The 18,198-nt window shown below is 37.2% G+C and overlaps 2 protein-coding genes across 2 annotated transcripts in view; one reads left to right on the top strand and one right to left on the bottom strand.

Moving 5' to 3' along the window:
- LOC105213399 (neuropeptide CCHamide-2 receptor) overlaps positions 1-18,198 on the top strand; it is a 52,518-nt gene that overhangs the window by 20,332 nt on the left and 13,988 nt on the right. The window lies entirely within an intron of this gene.
- Positions 1,024-3,409, bottom strand: LOC105213489 (odorant receptor 10a). The gene is made up of 7 exons (XM_029041172.2): positions 3,023-3,409; positions 2,730-2,916; positions 2,414-2,601; positions 2,155-2,339; positions 1,892-1,990; positions 1,526-1,678; positions 1,024-1,447 (listed from the first exon to the last, which is right to left on the bottom strand). The coding sequence occupies exons 1-7, from the start codon at positions 3,366-3,368 to the stop codon at positions 1,397-1,399; spliced, it is 1,209 nt and encodes a 402-aa protein (XP_028897005.2). The 5' UTR covers positions 3,369-3,409; the 3' UTR covers positions 1,024-1,396.

Below are 18,198 nucleotides of genomic sequence, written 5' to 3'. Positions count from 1 at the left end.
GTTGCTTTTTCCGGATAAAATATGGTGCGTTTTTTTTCAAAATTTAAAATGCGGATATTCCTTTAATTTCCTACCCCCTTCATACCCACCAACCATTCTCATTATGCCAATTACGCTTGCATTAACCTTGCGCCGCCACCAGGGAGTTTACACATTCAAATTGATCCCGCACGCGCCACAAATGAAACTTATTTACCTACACGCGTCCACACCCACACCTTTACAAAAACATTCATACACATACACACGAAGATAGATATTAGACCCGTTACTCTTGTGTACGCACTCCAACATCGACAGGAATTTCAACACGAGCGACCCCGAACAACTCAGCTGTGCAAGTTTTTGTATGGAAGATTAATAAATTTTGTTGTTGTAAAGGCTCACATATTTCATGTAAGTGATTTATTTAACTTGACATTTCAGCGTGTAATTACATTAATGCTTCTAGACAAACCACCGCAAATGTGCCACAAGCTGTTTACTAAAAATATGCTCGGAATTATGCGAGATTGCATGAAAATAGATTTGAAATCACTTCCGCCCACAATTTGTATACATACATATTGACTGTTAGTATATTTGTACACCCCGCTGTCGTGGCGCTGTGGACTCCTTCGGTGAGCGCGTAAACAAACTGCTGACTTCTACATAAAACGCCTGATGTGCCATTGGAACCACGAATATATAATACTTAAATAATTTATTTTTTAATATTTAATGCCTAAAGGGTGGCAAGTTCCTGAAAAACGTCTCTATGCCTTTAAATCTTAAAGTAATTGCATATAATTAATTACTCCGGTTGGTTAACTCATTAAAATCTGTTATTAGTAGGAAAAAAATTGCTGAAAAACTATAACTAAAGGTGCCACTGTGGTTTTGCATATTGAATTCAATAAAAATAAGCCACAAAACGAAAACCTGGTAAATATTAAATTCCTAGTAAATGAATCCTTTAACAATATTGTCCTGAAAAAATAGCGATAATAAAGTCATAATAAATTCTGGTTTAACTGTAATTACCATAATTATCTGCTGCAGTATTTATTTAACTTCTGCGACCAGTTTTTATTTAATAAAAAGTGAGTTTTTTCAGGTGTAAATTTTTAATGCTGACTAACTGTTGTATAATCGCAATTACATGCAATAATAATCAACAAATATAATTTACATTTAATCTGTGCTGTTAATTGCCAATAGTTGGCCAATGCACACTTCATTAAAAAAAAGTGCATAAAAAGTGCCACAGCGTATACGCAACATTTTCCGTCGTTGATCTACTGCAGTGCGACAAGTGTTAAATTTAATGCGACGGCATTATCGTTATAAGTTATAGACAAGCGACTAAGCTCATTATTTGCAACTATTCGTGATTTTCTACTTTTTTGCCTTCAATTTATTTGAACGATGAGGCTAGAGCTATAATCGAGCCGGATGTTTGCAGTATCTGTGGAGTAGATAAAATGCAATATCGAAGATGTGGTGTGAGTGAGTCAGTATAGTTTTAGTTTAGTGCATTATTTACCGAAGTGAATGTGACTAGCGAGGGCGAAAAGAACGGCACCGACATGCTGATGGCGCGTTGCGAGCGAATAATTATCATCAGCACATAGCGACGCAGTCGCGGATTGCAGGCATGCCAATCACAGCCGAAAGCCACGGTGGCCAATTGAACGCTCTGCGGAGGGAAATTAGATGTTTTAATAAAATCTGCTTTAAACTTTATATATACACTGGTAAGATAGAAATTTGGGAAACACTGCAGAAGTTGGTGTTGTTGCCTTCGCTTAATTTCAAAAGAATATGGATTAAATGTGATTAATATTAGAATTTTACACAAAGAAAACGAGGTGAAGTGAATTGAGAAAAATGATTTTGATAAAATATTTACGCTCTCAGCCACCATGCTGCCGCCATAGCAGTAAATGAATAGTTGACCCAAAACCGCGATGGTATAGCCAATGTAGATGACAATGCCGAATCCGGTAAACTGCAAAATATTTAAGAAAACTTAGACCCTGCCTATAGTGGAGCGCAGAGCAAGACAGCGAAATGTGAGAATTAGTGACAGCTGAACTGCTCGTCGCTCTGCTGTGCGCTTAGCCTGAGTAGAAGTTGACGAGTGCTAGAGTAGACGTAGAAACACTGGCTTACCGTCATAAGGTCAAATATGCTTGCGCCAATCACCAGTCCTGCGGAGACAAAGTGCGCCAACGTGATGACGGTGTAGCGTTTGCAAAAGAAGCGCGTCAACTCGATAATGTCATTGTGGCGCTTTATGAACTGCACCAAACGCCACTCCAGTACGGTGGACTCCTCCGCCGTTAAGGTGAACTTGTCTGGAACGAGTAAGAGATTGTCGCTTAGCTTTATAAGGAGACCACTCTTCTATGACTGTGTGCCAGTGGCTCACCTCCGCCAAAGCTGAGAATGGACTTCAAATCATTCTGCAGCAGTTCTAGCAGCGCCGCCGTGTTGGAGCAGAATTCATAGTAAAATGCATCGCAGCCGCCGTACATGAAGATCGTAATGTAGCCCGTGTAGGCGGTGAAGATGTAGGTGAGCGGAAAGTAGGGTGCGCGCAGTAGAAATTGCGGCATGCTGCAATGAAAAGGCGAAGATGCTATGCTTAGTAGCTGCTTGTTGCTTTCGCGCACGCACATGCACATATACGTGACTCCTACAGGAGGCCTCATATGTGTGTATGGGGGCGTGTGGCACACACTCACGTCATATTGAATGGCAGCTTCCACATGGGCTCCCGTCCTTGCACATAGAGTATCAATGTCATTAGCAACGGCTTCAGATTGTACGAGGTGCACGTAATAAAGCCCATAACAAACGGTATGAAATTGAGACGTGCTGCCATAACGGCGTGCGCGCGTACAATATGCTTCTTAACGCTATTTATTGACACTATCGAAGAAAGAGGTAAGGTACTCAATATATGTTGTATGCCAAGCAACACAAGTAAATTTGAAAAATTTTGAATTAAAAAATCGCAAATATGCTAAAAGCTCACCATCGCGCTCATACACCAAATCTTGCATGCGCTTCAGTACCCACGCCAGATCCTGGCGGTAGTAATAGATCAAGGCCATTTTTAGTAATGTCACAGCCGAGGTGCCGGCCGGGCAGAGCGTGTCCAAAGCGAGTTCCAGATCGGTCCTCAGCGCCAAGCAGCCGGCGTGCATCTCGGTAACGACACCAATGGTCAAAATGATGAGATTCACCCAAGCCCACACATTGCATGCACCAGGCTCACATGTGTCCAGCGGCCAGAAGCCCAACGCACCGAGGCACAATTTCGGCACATAAAAGTAATAATCGCGCAGCGGAAAGGTACGCGAAAGAAATCTGAAGTTCATTTAGTAAAAGCTAGAGGGCGGTCGTCAAATGGTGAATTTCCGTTGAACTAGATTTTGAAACTTGTCAATTCAATGTTCGCGATTAATATGCCATTTTGTAAGGAAAATATATATTTTATATGGAATATTTCGTAGGCGTTACATGTTTGAGTGCGTATGCGCGGGCAGTCGTTGAAATTATGGAAAATCACTTAATTACGCAATTACCGTTATTAACAAGTTCTGAAAGTTTTCGTAAGTTTTTGCGCATTTAACAGTTTTGAGGTTGCTTTTACAGTGCAAAACTACTCGCTGTTGCAAGGCTGCGGCATGGAAGACGTAATTAAAAGTTGGTCCGTTGGTTAGCCGTCACCGTAATTCGCCTCATTTGGCCTGTTGAGTGAACTAGTGAAGACTTGATGGAAAACCATAATTTGCCCAACACTTCGTCTTCACTGCCTCTTTCCACCCTTTCCATTGTCTTCGAACTTGACAGCTGCTCAACGTGTTGTAAAATCATTTCATCGTACAAGAAGCAATAGCACGAATATAAAACCAAACCTGGCCAATGGGTTATCACAATGAAATTCGCAGAAAATACTACAAACGGCTAACTTATCAAAGCTCCTGTGTTCAGTTGAATTGCATAAACATGCAGATCTATGTGATAACGGGATACTGAAGCCCCATGCAATACTTTGAGGTCGTTTACAAGGCTAAGAAGTGAAGGCAAATTAGCAATGAGGGTAATCGGAAAGCAACGTTTGGCTACTCAATCAGTCATATAAAGCTGTAGAAACATGCGCATTGGCAAACACGTGCACCAAATCCTTTTCTGCGCTCCGCATGATTCTCTGTTTGCATTGCCCACTATTTAACATGTGTGTGCAAATGCGAGTATCTCTTGGAAAGCCTTGCATGAATGAACGACTTAACTTGCTTAATTTTCGGAAATCACAGTGATTGCGTTCGTCGGTGCAACTGTTAAGTACGGAAAGAAAAGGTGAACTATTCTAAAGCAACTTGTGATTATCGAGCAGTCCAGGTTTAACTCTTAAATGAATAATCTTGCGAAATACTTGAAACTTAATACCAAGGATTTAAATGTACCAAGCTCTTATTATATACTTTACCTTTAACAACACTTGAATACAAATCTGCTCATTTGCTCTTTATGGAAAATAGCTCTTCAATTTCATGGCGATACACTCTATTTGAAGTCTTTACTGCAGGAACAGAGCAGAACATTTTCTTCGTTTATATAGGCGAAACAAACACATCCACATAAAAGAAAATCCCGACGGCGAAAGAATAAGAACTAAAAATAACTAAGCTTCTTCCACCTGTTTCTTTCATATTTATCCCCCTACCAGTTTTCGCTCCGTTTATCGGCGTTTAGTCGCTGCTCCGTCGTAAATCATTATCCGTCAGACATATGTTCGCTACTAATCCCTGCAGCAGGAGAACGCAAAACAAAAACACGTAAGGAAGAGCTTAATTCGGATGTAACCGAATAATATTAAAATACTTGATCTCACGGAACCCCCAAAATGTAAATAAACCCCTCACAATGGAAAAAAAACTTTACCTCTACTTACCACTATCGTGATTTTCAATTAGTTTGATACACATATATATAACTCGATATCTTACGCGTTTACTTTTCGGTGTAACAAACAACCGTTATATGAACAAATCTATAATACTCTGTGCAGCATGTTGCCAGAATATAAATATACATAGTATGTATGTATAAATGTATGTGACTTCATTTATCTTTTGTCTACCTCTGCATATTAGATCGTTACATACGCACATATTGTATGTAAATATGAATACATAAACAAGATGAAGGCATGCCAAGACTGGTATGTGGTCTACAGAAATCCATTATTCATGAACAGAAGGAAAAAATAAATAAATAAACAAACAAGTAAGGATATGATTGGGTTCGATTGCTGCCGAACATTATATTTCCTCGAGATTTGTAAGAATCTAAGTTACATATGAATTCAATATTCGTTATTCGATGGAATTGTAATTCGATAATACGCAGGATTGCTGAGGGAAGTATTCACTACTAGTTTGATTTCTGTTACCTCATTTTTTAATTTTATTTTCAATAAGTGAACGGGCGGGCAGTCGTATAGACAGAAATATGAATTTCATCCCTTGTTAACCTAAGCAGTTTTATATATATGACTCAAACAGAACAATTATACTCTATGTAACATGTGGCGAGAGTATAAAAACAAGTGGTGGATCGTAACTGGCACTGTTGCGAGATTTTTGCAAGCAAAACTCCCATAAGCTGTTAGCACCGCAAGGCATATATTCGCACCTGCATGCGGAGGAGAGAAGGCGCTATTGCCAGCCGAGATGGAAAATGATGTATTACTCCAAGGTTGTGCTTGGTTCGTACCATATGTTAATCCATTGGCATAAAGTGACAAGTGTTGGGGCGGAATACAAATGTGTGAGCCTACCCTTGTGTGTGTGCAATATCCTTTATATATGCATTATACACGTATATATGTTAATTCCGTATATATGTATATTCCATAAAAATTGGTCATGCACTGCTAAGCGATCATAATGAATTCACTTAGGTCCATTTCTTGTGACATTCGAAATAGAAAGTGTGAAAAGGAAACTACTCCTTATCGTTTAACTTCAACTATTTCTGCTTAAATTTCTTTTAGTTCGGCTCGCAATGCAGTGTACTGAAGGAACACAAAAGAAGTTGAAGCAAGAATAACAGCTCATTTATTAAAGCATAAAGTAGAGTGCAGAAATAAATGAAATATTTAATATAAAAAACATATATTTTAATGGAAATACTGTTATATAAAAATTATACTACTATAAAATACATATAACTACATACACAATAGGGCATTCGTCGGTGTTTTCTGTTTCCAATACAATATAAATGGTATTCTTCATGTTGCCTGATCAGTCACATTTAATTTAAATGGCGACAACCATTAAATATCTTTTAGCAGAAAGCTAACGAATACCAAAGAGCCACATATAATGAGTTCGCGGAATAAATAAAAAATAATAAATGATAAATTTAAAAAAATTTGGGCAAAATTTGTTAATTTCCACACATTAGAAAGGCAGCTCTGTAAATATGTCTTAGAACACACAAAAGGAATTGATATAATTGGCGAGACACGAAAAAGCGCGACACGCCGGTCACCGAACCGTTGAGTTGTCCTACATTGCAATGTATCTTTGACTGTTGTCTTGCTATTTTATAATATTTGTTGCTGGGGTCTCTTCAAGAATGAACTACCTAAATGATTTTTGTTTGATTTAGCGAAAAAGGTTTATTCGAACGGAAGCCTTTAACGCGCCAAATTTTGTTTATTTACCTGCCAAGACGCTAAGAATCTACATTCGAACACTCGCTCGCCAGGCAGGCAGTTTCTGCTTTCAAACGCTATGGTCCACCACGTGCGCGACGCTTTCGCTCATGTTCCACATACGCCGTGACCGCCGATCCACAGTTCATCGTCAGCTGCTGATGAGGGATGGCTAGCTATGCTTTATGATTTGTTTATGCGAGAAATTGTTGCTTGCTGCTGCTGTGCTTGCTATTATCAACACCTCCATCCCCTTATTTTTGTCGAAGTTCTTTGGCGCTGCGCTTGTTTTGTGCGATGCGAACGAAAACAGACAAATATAGGCTGCGGCGGCTGGCAGATGTTGCACTGTCTACTTGGCGTCACAAAGTTTTAGTCCTTCGCACGCTTTCGCGGCAGTCAGACGTGTTTTCGAATCCTGCGAAATCGAAAAACAACAGTGCTTGATAGTGGGGAATAAATTGTCATAAATAAAATTGTTTAGGTAATTAAATTGCCGTTCATGAATTCGAATTTGAAAAAGTGTTTTTGAAGTTCTCCCATAGGCATTGAAAAAAAAATTAAAAAAATTACAAAATTTTAAAATAGATTTTCTTTCAAAAAAGAATAAGTCACTTGTGTAAAAGAAATAAATTGGAAATATCTATATTTATGTATGAGTGTGAAAAGTTATTTCAGCAAACTTATTCAATTGAAAAGTTTATTTACAAGTGGTAAAGTGACCAAATGGTTTTGAAGTGAATAAAAATAAATTTAAGAAACTCTGTGCCGATCTCTTGACCTTTGCTGGACACCAGAGTATACTTTTTAAGCACTCTTGGTAAGTTCTTAAGTTTTAAGTGATTTAGAAAGTTGAAGAATATATGAACTGTAAATATGTGCGAAGAACTCTACATATGTGTGTCGAAGAATAGACAAAATAATTCGAAATAAAGAGAATGTATCCTCAGTTCAAATTAATCAAAATTGCTTTGGACTTTGAAAAAAGTACGGAAATTATTATGGGAAAATTAAAAGTTGCTGCAAATTTATTGGCTGCTGAAACAGTTGTTAGAGCCAATAATGAACTAGAACTAAGTTGAGTGAGAAGATGGCTTAAGGCTAAGTGCATACATAATAATATCAAAAATCAATGTTTAATTACTTTCTATGATTCACAAAATTTTTATATAAAATATATAAAATAGTCATCTATAAATTGAAAAAAAATAATAATTTTAATGAAATCCGAGAGAGCATATTTAAACTGCGATCTGTTCCGCTATACCTAACGCCAAGCTGTATGCGACTGTCATTGAAAGCGACAGTTAGAGACATAAAGGAAATTAATATAAATCGCTTTAGTTTTAATTGTTGCAGGAATGCCGTAGCCAGACAGGGGGCAATAACTTTTAATGTTTAGACGGCGTTGACTGTTGAACTTATTTGCAAGTTCCACTCAATTTGCATTTTCTTTTAGTAAGCGGATATATTTAGTGTATAATTCAGATAAATTTAAATGAATTGCATAAAAATAGTTCGAAAATATAATTTTATTAAATAATATCTTCAAATTAATGCTTAATTTCATTTTTTTCTTTAAATTGAAAATAATAATAATTTTTTATACGAGTGTAAAAGAGAGTGACTTGACAGGCAGATGGCTGTTAGTGACAGTTAGACAATGTACATAAATGAAAATGTTGAAAATATAAAAATTCCGTTGAACTCCATGTCAATAATAAAAATATTTTAAATTGTGAATGTGAGAGAAATTTTTGTGTAAAAGTAATCCGATTTTATTTGAAAGGCATAAACAATATAGCAATAGAATATTCCAAAAATCTCAAACGCTTGCTGATATCTGCTATTGTTAGCAATTAGACAAATAAATATATGAATTTCAAGTTTGACTGGCTTAGCTGAAAAAAAGAAAGAACCAAATTTCATATTATACCTTTTGTGCTCTAAATTTAAATAGAGTGCGCATAAAAAGAGCATGAAAAACTCAACCCTACTTAGCGACTTATTAGCTGCCTAGCTACCTAGTAGCTCCGTCGAGTGTATACTGGCCACTCACTGACAGCAAATGTTGATAAATATTTGTCAAATTAAATAAAATTACTGTGTAGAAAGTGTTCATTGAATCTTCTTAGCGGTCTCCAGCATTTCGAGCATTTGTTATTTTTGTATTTTTACTAAATACATTGTATTTGTATGCAAGGCATTTCAGCTTTGTAAAACTTTGTAGATTTTAATTAGCTTGCTAATGATTGAGTATGAAGGATGCCTTTGGATGCGCATGGCGAATTTGTGAGACTTAGAAGGCAGTAATTTAAAATTTACATTTTACATTTTACCTTGGCAAATATTTTAATTGCATAGCTTTGAGTTTTATCGCTTTGAGAGTGAGCGGGATTGTGGAGTTTCAAAGGAAAGTGAAAACGTTTGTGTGATCGCTTGAGCGCATTTAAATTGGGGTATAACTGTAGGAAGAAATAAAGAAGGAAACTTTAAATACAGAAAATTCAATAACGTTTACGCACACACACACACACACACATATATATATATATATACTAGCATACCCGGCCACACGTTGTTGTGGCTAAGGTATACATTAAATTAAGTTGGTCCAATATTGGCTTCGGCGACGATATTGATTACTCGAGGTCGATTTATGTTACGCAGCATGATGACAACTCACACTACTTTTAATTGCAAAGTGAGTGGTGGTAGTACAGGCAATTTTAAATAGTTTGGGATAATTGACTACGTCATCCTGGTTTGTAGCTGTGTCAACTCTCCTGGACCGAAATTCTAAATTGTCGCATTAAGATCATCGATATCTTTATTTTTTATCATTCAATCAGTCATTTATGGTTATCATATTGAGGTTTCATGTCAGGAAAACTTCTCTTTCAAGTCAATGAAGTGACAGAAATCTGTTGGAAATGCTATTAATCCATCGAGGTGTCAACTGCGACCCTACCATTTCCAACTGCTTCTACAATCGCAATTTGATGTTGTTGCAAAAACACTCATATGTTAGTTGTTAATTGGCGATACTTTATGTGTCGCCACAAATTAAATGACTTTAGGCATGCGATTAGCCCGTCAGTAACAGTTAATCCAGGAATAATTGGAAGAGTCTGGCGTAAATCACCTGCAAACATAATGCTGGCTCCACCAAAAACGTTTATCGACAACCAAGATCTTTTAAAGTCCTGTGTGTCCTTGGCGATTTTGTCGACTGGTGTTTCGTTCATTTGCAATTTAGGAGTAATTTCAAGGCCGAATGTGCCGTTTGTTTGCCTACTAACAGGTACCTATTCCTGTTAACCTTGGAAACCTTGGAACCTTGGTGAAAAAGAGTGAAATTGGTTCTGGAATTACATCAGCCCTCATATACTATATATGATGATTTTCTATTGGACTTATGTTATTCTATATGACTTTATCAATAAATTGCGAGAGTGTAAAATGTTCAGTTGGACGTGAACTTAGCCTTTCCTTATGTTTTACAAATTATTTTGGGCTATCGACACAACCTTATACAATAGAACAATAACAAAAATATTTTAACAAAGCAACAATGACAACCTTCAAAATATATTTTTTTGTTTTCTCTTTTTATATTTTTCTTGTCAACTCGAATAAAATTCTCTTATTGATATCTTCCTCGCAATTTTTAATTTTCTTCGCGGAAAGTTAAAAAAAATTAGGGTGAACCACCCTTAATATTTAGGAGGATGAAAAATAGATGTTGTCCGATTCTCAACCCTAGCCGATATGCACGCTAAGATTCACGAAAATCGGTCGAGCGGTTTCAGAGGAGTTCAATAACGTACACTGTGACACGAGAATTTTATATATTAGATATATATATATACAACAGCGCCAAAGGTCACGCTGATAATTTGTATTGTTCTAATTGCTGTTGTTTTTGTGCACAGAGTTGTTTGATTAGTTTACAGTTGAACTTTCAAACGAGCTGTTTGCTTTTCTTGTTTTCAAAAGTTCGCAGAAACTTCTTCCCAATAGAAGCTATAAAAATAGCGTCAACACTTGCTTCCAGCGAAGCGGAAATATTTTTTGTAAATTCAATCTAAAAAAGCAAGTGCAAGTGCTAGAAGCGATGCTGAGAATTTAATTTCATCACTTAAGTAAAGTTCATAAGTCAAATGTGAGATGAGAGTGCACTGAGGAAATTGTCCGTTCGTCCATTAAATTATATGAATTCCGTTAGCACTTACGCTCAGTGACCTACAGTAGCCGAATGTGTAATATAACACTCAGTTTGAAAGCAATCCAATAAAGATTTATTTAATATTTATTTGGCGAGCTGAGATGCATAAAACACAAAAAAAAAAAAACAAAAGCAAACACAAATAAATATTTTGAGTCGATGGCGGTACTGGAAATGGCTCAAAGCGAATTTTTATTTAAATAACTTAATTTATATTTCGCTTTTGATATCCTCAAGGTAATCCAGCATGCCTCACCTCATCTCACCTTAAAATTGCTATCATTTACATTCCAAAGCCATCTCCGACAATGCTAATGAGAAGCCATTTCGCAATCACTTGTCGGCAATGTCAATTCCGCTGCCCCGTGCAGCACTGAGAGAGCCCAGTGCAGACAAGTTGTGTCTGCCGCCTCAAATATACTTGTACTTGTAGTAAATCGCTGACATTTGGCGTCAATTTCAATTTCACACCATTTCCAATACTAAATGACATTGTTGTTTATTCGTATGACAACAAAAAGGATCAATTTAATGCTGACACCCCCCGGTGCTCCGCTGCGTGCAATGGCGGTTTTAAGTGTCACTTTCAATGACAGCGCAAAATTTCGTAAATTGAATTTTTTCGCGTGACAAAAAAAAATAAAAACAATAAAAAATTTAGACAATAATGATAGCCACGTCTCTCACTTTATGCAAATATTATTAACTGTCTGGGGAAGAGCAGAGCAGAATCGGCTTCGCTTGACTGAGCCAAAAAGCTTTCTTACGGATATTGCCGCTTCTCGGATTATTAAGGAAATCCATTTGTTTCATTTCGCATCATTAAAGGTAGTCGAAAGCGTCAGCGGCTGCCCGAGGCTGGGCTTCACTGAACAACGGTGAATGGAAGTGAAAGAGTGAGAGATATTTCAGATGTTCGCTACAAGTCATAACAAGTGGACGTTTCACAACTGATTACTTTGTGGCGGAAGCTTCGTTTCTTTAGTGAGTGTCGCAGCTGCTTGCATGCTGCTTTTATTGGATTATTTCGCTATTGAAATTCTCCACTTCTTCAATGGTGAAGTATAATACTTAAGGCATAAAGGGATTCCCCAAAGACACATGACTAAATTTTTATTTTATTTATTTATTTATTTATTTTTTTAATTTTTGGACAGCGTTACTTTATTCTACATTTTGGAATGAATTTTGCGTTCCACCTTCCTTCACCCTATCAGTTATCCACTGAATGATAGACAATAGCTATTGGTATCAGTGTCGTTGCCTTAAGGTGATTGACAGTAATCTGTTAGCTGCAATAAAAGGTGAGCAATTTGACAGATTGCCGCTACGTTAATGACGCACAAATTTGAATGTGAATATCGCGATTTTATAGAAATATATTCACTTGGCTAACTGTGTAGTAAACGGTCAATAAATTTAAACAGTTTTTGTTTACCTTTTTAAGCACGATTGCCTTTTCATGGCTTGACAGCTTTAATCAATCGAACTACACCATCCCCCTATAATCGATTGACACCAAAAAAAAAAAATATGGCTAATGCGCGGCAGTGATGTGAGAATGTTGAGGAAGCAAAAATCTTGTGAAACGGAGTATTATTTCCATTTGTTTGCCTCTCAAACATGCAGTTAACAGCCTGAGGCTGAAGAGTTCGCTGTTCGCACCCCAACACACACCCAACTCATATATATGTGTATATATGTTTGTGCAAAGATAATTATAGCACTGCTTGCGGCCGCCACAATTCGAGTGACTGGCGCCATACATACCCATGCACACAAATACACACGTGTGTACTTGCACTTCAATCACTCACACATACATGCATACAACCCAATGCGACAGTTTCGATGCTGTGCGCCTAAAAGCATGCCTTTCATGTTTATTCACAACGCAGACGTCAGTTTTTGCCGAAAGAAGGCTGGTACAAACAAGCAAATATTAGAAGTGGAGTTCGTATGTGTGTGTGTGACCGGCTGTATTCAATATTGACTTCCGGCGCTAATTTCTGTTTGTTCGGCGCTGTCGTTCATAACTGAGATTAAATGTCACCGAAAATATATATGTATGTGTGCATGTATTTGCAAGATTACATGCCGCTATATTTGCTTATGAAATTACATATACAGTTATGTCTGCGTAGCAGTTGGATGTTGATTTATTTTGCTGCGGCATGCACAGCTGAGTTCCCGAAGATTATGTCTCACCAACAACGGTTTAGCGGTATATATGTGTTTATGCTCAAGCGTTCATACGTAAAATTTGATTAATGACGCCGGGTGGCAGGTCACTTTTGGGAACACATTAGTTAGTATTCGAATAAATTAGTATGCGCCAATCGACCATGTGTGCACATGCCCGCTCATACTCGCACTGACGGCGTTTTGATGAATGAATGGCTGCGAGGTGAAATGGTAAATGCTAAATGCAGTGCGGGTATTTATTTAAGGTGACCTTTGCTTGTGGCGTTGCAGTGTTAAATCACCAATAGTTGATCCGAAATTATACGTTGATTGAGTGCTGTAGGGGAGTGTGAGAAGTAAGAAAGTTTATATGTACCCACAGATTGAATTCTTAAATTCTTAAAGCAAGTATTAATTTCTAATTACCAGTGAATAATACTACATTTGAACCAAAATTCAAGGAATGCTCAACTCATGTGACAATCGACACCCGTTCAACAATATATATGCCAACAATAGCATTCATTACAAAACCTTTTAAATTTAACCTTATTATAGCTTGTCAACCCTCATCATTCACCAAACTTGTTGCCATATGTACCCGCCTAAGCGTTTGTTTCATATGAAATATATTGCCAATAATGGTTTCAGGGTTACTCATACGCGATGGTGTTCACATACCCAAATATGTATGAAGGTTATTATGAAATACAAAAGCGTTTGATTAGTGAAAGAATGTTATGTAAAATGTCTATTGTATGTAGAAAACAACACTTCTATACAATGCCGTGTTGTAGACACCCCAAAATGGCTTCGGTTGCTTCTTTTATGTGCCCATGTGAATGATAATTTATGTATCAATTATTATATGTTTTTGTACATTAAGGAAAACGCAAATTTGGTTTGCTAGTATTTAATTTAATATTCATTATTTGCTTTCCGTAGCATACAGGCTACTTCTGGTGACGATAAAATGTAAGGTACGTTCGTTTCGATTTTAGCTTTACGATTTCTGAAGAAGCAAAACAGAATAGTAAAATTTTCACAGAAACTTTACTAGCTGAGAGTCGCTATTCCGCTACTAAGAAAGTCACTATTAAAGCGAGATAGCGAGCTCTTCTGATCTTGTCGCTTGGCGCACCAGGAGTTCGTCACTTCTTATCTATTTTTATTTGATATGCTAATTTTCGTGCAATGTTGAAATTTAAATTTGAATATAAAATATGGCCACAGTGATTTATGACACAAAACAAAGCAAAAATTTTGGGTAAATAAAAATAATAAAACTTTCATATGTTGTATGTACTGCCATTTAAATTTGCCCAAAATATCTCTGGCAACATCGGGGGGCTAATGCAGTTTTGTAATTTTGCTGCGAGTGCTTGAAAGCTTCTCTGGGCCAAGGCATTAATTTTATCACTGCAAATTCATCACACACCATGACGCGCACTCACTCGCCGAATTCCATAAACAGACAGTCAGAGTACACAATGTGGCACTCGCGGAGTGAGAGGGGGGCTATCAGTGTAAAACTCCGGCACATCAGCGACACAAAAGACATAAGCAAAGCGCCACGAGGCGTGGGAGCGCTTAGTTGGAAGGCGAAAGCATAAAAGTATAGGAATTCCTGCAATTCGCCGGAAGCAACACAACGGCGGCTGCTGCAAGAAATTTGCATGGCATTCGCTGAAAGGCAGTGAATGATGAGCCAAGGAAATTCAAGCACCGGCTGTAAACACACTCACACACTCACTGTTGATTACGCTCGCTTTGTTGACGTTAGGTGTCTGCGGCTTTTCGGCGTTAAGAGTCAACAAAGTGACGGATGTCCTGCTTTGTGAAGTGGCAACACTGGTGTTGGCTTTTAGTCACCGAAGCTGTTGGTAGGCGTGTACTTTATTGTGAGTGCAAAGTAATTTATTTGACAATTTCATTATGCAGATTCAGATATAGCGAAGGCCTGAAGTTGAAGTTCAGTTAAATGTTCCCAAATTTCGCTTTTGAGGTACTTCTACGACGAATATGGGGTTTCTTAGAAAATAGTTTGTCTTATTCACAGCAGAATTATGGCTCGTTTGTGTGTTCACCTAGTGGCAATAATGGCTACAACAACAAGCAGCACCTTTGTACCGCGGCGGCGGCGAATCTTTCGCACTTCGCACAGCAAAACTATTCATTTTATAAAAGTTTCAACACTTGAAACACACAAATATATTGCGTGTAAATGTGTTTGCGTCTCTACGCACGCATAAATTCACAAATGATACATTACATACATATGTACACTTTGGAATTTTAAGTTTTCCACGCCGCATAAAACACTCACGCAAAATGTTCGAATATAAATTTTAAGAGAGCAAAAAACAAAAAAAAAACAAAATTTATTTCATTTACTTTGTTGTTATTATTTGCGCTAATTGAACACATACGCACAATAAATAACAATAACAATAACAATAACATGTGCAATTAACGGCATCATGCAAACACTATTTCCCACGCCATAACAATTCCAACAACTCGCTTAACTCTTTAGCCCTCGCAGTCTATAGAAAACAAAAAAAAAAATATATGTAAATAAATAAAAATGCGAGCAAATGAGTTTTTTGTATAAACAAATAATTGGTAAAATCAAAACGAAATTAAAACGCAGAAATGGAAAATGAAATATTGGCTATTTCTCTATAATAAAAAAATATATTTTTTAGAACAGAATAACGCATATTTTTAAAAATTGGAAACCATCAATTTGTTTTTTGTACGAGCCGTAGACACATTATTCGAGCGACTATGTTAAATGAAAACAATGAATAAATAATAAATTTTGCTGTTATTGTGTTCATCTAAAAACAAATAGAAGTTTTTATATTGAATAGTTGGTTATCTATATTACTATCATAAAGAGGAAAGATTTGTATGTACGTTTGTAATGAATAAGCTCAAAAACTACTGTGCCGATATCAAAACTTTTTTCACCATTCGAAAGCTGCATTCACCTCGAGTAACTTAGGCTATATTTATTGCTAGAAGCTCAACTTTCTGCAAATAGTTCCAAGGTGAGGGTATCACAAAGACTCTGCGATGGAGAATCTGAATCTGAAACTGCAAATCGTGAAAATATTAGAAATATACAAGCTCACTTCATAATTCGAGAGAAAGACGGACACCAAAGACCACACTCAAAAATGTAAAGAAAAATATCACGTGATCTTGTAATGACATCAAGTGTCAATGAACTGTAAACAAAAATATCATGTGATCTTGTAATGACATCACGTGATAAGGGTGGGGTCATTGACCTCACTCTAAATTGTAAACAAAAATATCACGTGATCTTGTAATGATATCACGTGATCAGGGTGGGGTCATTGACTTCACTCAAAAATGTAAACAAAAATATCACGTGATCTTAAAATGACATCACGTGATCAGGGTGGGTTCATTGACCTATAAACAAAAATATCACGTGTCGTTGATGTGACATCACGTGATCTGGACGGGATCAATGACCTGTAAACAAAAATATCATGTGATCTTGTAATGACATCACGTGATAAGGGTGGGGTCATTGACCTCACTCTAAATTGTAAACAAAAATATCACGTGATCTTGTAATGATATCACGTGATCAGGGTGGGGTCATTGACCTCACTCAAAAATGTAAACAAAAATATCACGTGATCTTAAAATGACATCACGTGATCAGGGTGGGTTCATTTACCTATAAACAAAAATATCACGTGCCGTTGATGTGACATCACGTGATCTGGACGGGGTCGATGACCTGTAAACAAAAATATCATGTGATCTTGATATGATATCACGTGATCAGGGTGGGGTCATTGACCTATAAACAAAAATATCACGTGCCCTTGATGTGACATCACGTGATCAGGGCGGGGTCATTGACCTGTAAACAAAAATATCACGTGATTTTGAAATGTCATCACGTGATCAGGGTGGGGTCATTGACCTCATGGGGTAACCGGTTATGATGTTACCGGAACCGGAAATGGGGCATCCGGAAACGGATATGGATAACAATATTGCCGGAACCGGAAATCGGGTGGCTGAATATTGGTTACTGAAATTGGAAGTGGGGCATCCGGAAACGGAATGAGCCAACTGAAACAAGGTATGGGATAACCGATGGAACCAGATATGGGAATGATGTGTCGGAAACGGAAATGAAGCAACCGGAAATATTTTACCAGAAACGGATGTTCGATATAGAGCGGACGTCAAAATTACGGAAGTGGAAATTGGACAGGAAACGCCCCTTCTCCAGAAAGTGCTTAGTGACGGAAGCAGCGTCAGCTTCAGGGCTTAACATAAATGTTTCCTGTTCATAGAAGACTTCGGTTTGTATCATATCCGCTTCTGTTATGAGACTTCCGTTTCCTGTAATTGTGATCTATATTGGTGTAAAGTTTTATTCCGCTATCTTCATCGGACACCAAAGACTAGAAGTCGTAATCAAGATTTAGCTCCTTACAAATAAAATATAATTTCATGCTCGAATTTTCTTCATTTTACTGTTTTAAATGAACCCACGCAAGAAACGGAAGCGTGTGTAAAAACTTATAACTTTTGAAATGTTTGTTTAACGCCGTGCGTAGCCGGAGCTAGTATGGCTAGTATGTTATTATTGGTATTTTTTACATTTATTGCTTTTGAAAAGTGGAAAAAAAGTTTAATTATTTTGCTTAGCAACTGGAATTCAAAAAAAGTGTGGATTATTCTAGATTTGACTTAAGGTGCATTGCACGATATCTTTTCTACTTATACATCCTACACAGTCAGTCAGCTGAAAGTCCAATGAGCTATAAAAAAGAGGCTTCGAAATTATAAAATGCTCTCCTTAGAATGCTTTAACACTATTAATTTTAGCCTTGCTTATCTATCATTGTTGGTATCATCCAATTATACGTTTAGGTGTGAACTCCGTTAAGTCAGTATACTCGTACACCACTGACCACTAATGCATGTCATCGCAAAACCTCGACAAGTGTTTGAGTTAAGTACTATAAGGGGTTATGCACGTTGACCACACAGCATTCTCCGTTAC

This window comes from Zeugodacus cucurbitae, chromosome 6, assembly GCF_028554725.1.
Source record: "Zeugodacus cucurbitae isolate PBARC_wt_2022May chromosome 6, idZeuCucr1.2, whole genome shotgun sequence".
NCBI classification, from domain to species: Eukaryota; Metazoa; Arthropoda; class Insecta; order Diptera; family Tephritidae; genus Zeugodacus; species Zeugodacus cucurbitae.
The sequence above is the reverse complement of the archived record's forward strand: the minus strand, read 5'-3'. Positions and strand labels throughout refer to the sequence as shown.

Bases quoted from the DNA above. Each gene is read 5' to 3' on its own strand.
- LOC105213489 (XM_029041172.2), bottom strand. From the start codon at position 3,368: ATGAACTTCAGATTTCTTTCGCGTACCTTTCCGCTGCGCGATTATTAC. The intron at 1,679-1,891 runs GTAAATATTTTA...TTCCCTCCGCAG, and splicing joins GCAGCATGGTGGCTGAGAGC to AGCGTTCAATTGGCCACCGT. The intron at 1,448-1,525 runs GTAAATAATGCA...TCTACTCCACAG, and splicing joins CGCTAGTCACATTCACTTCG to ATACTGCAAACATCCGGCTC.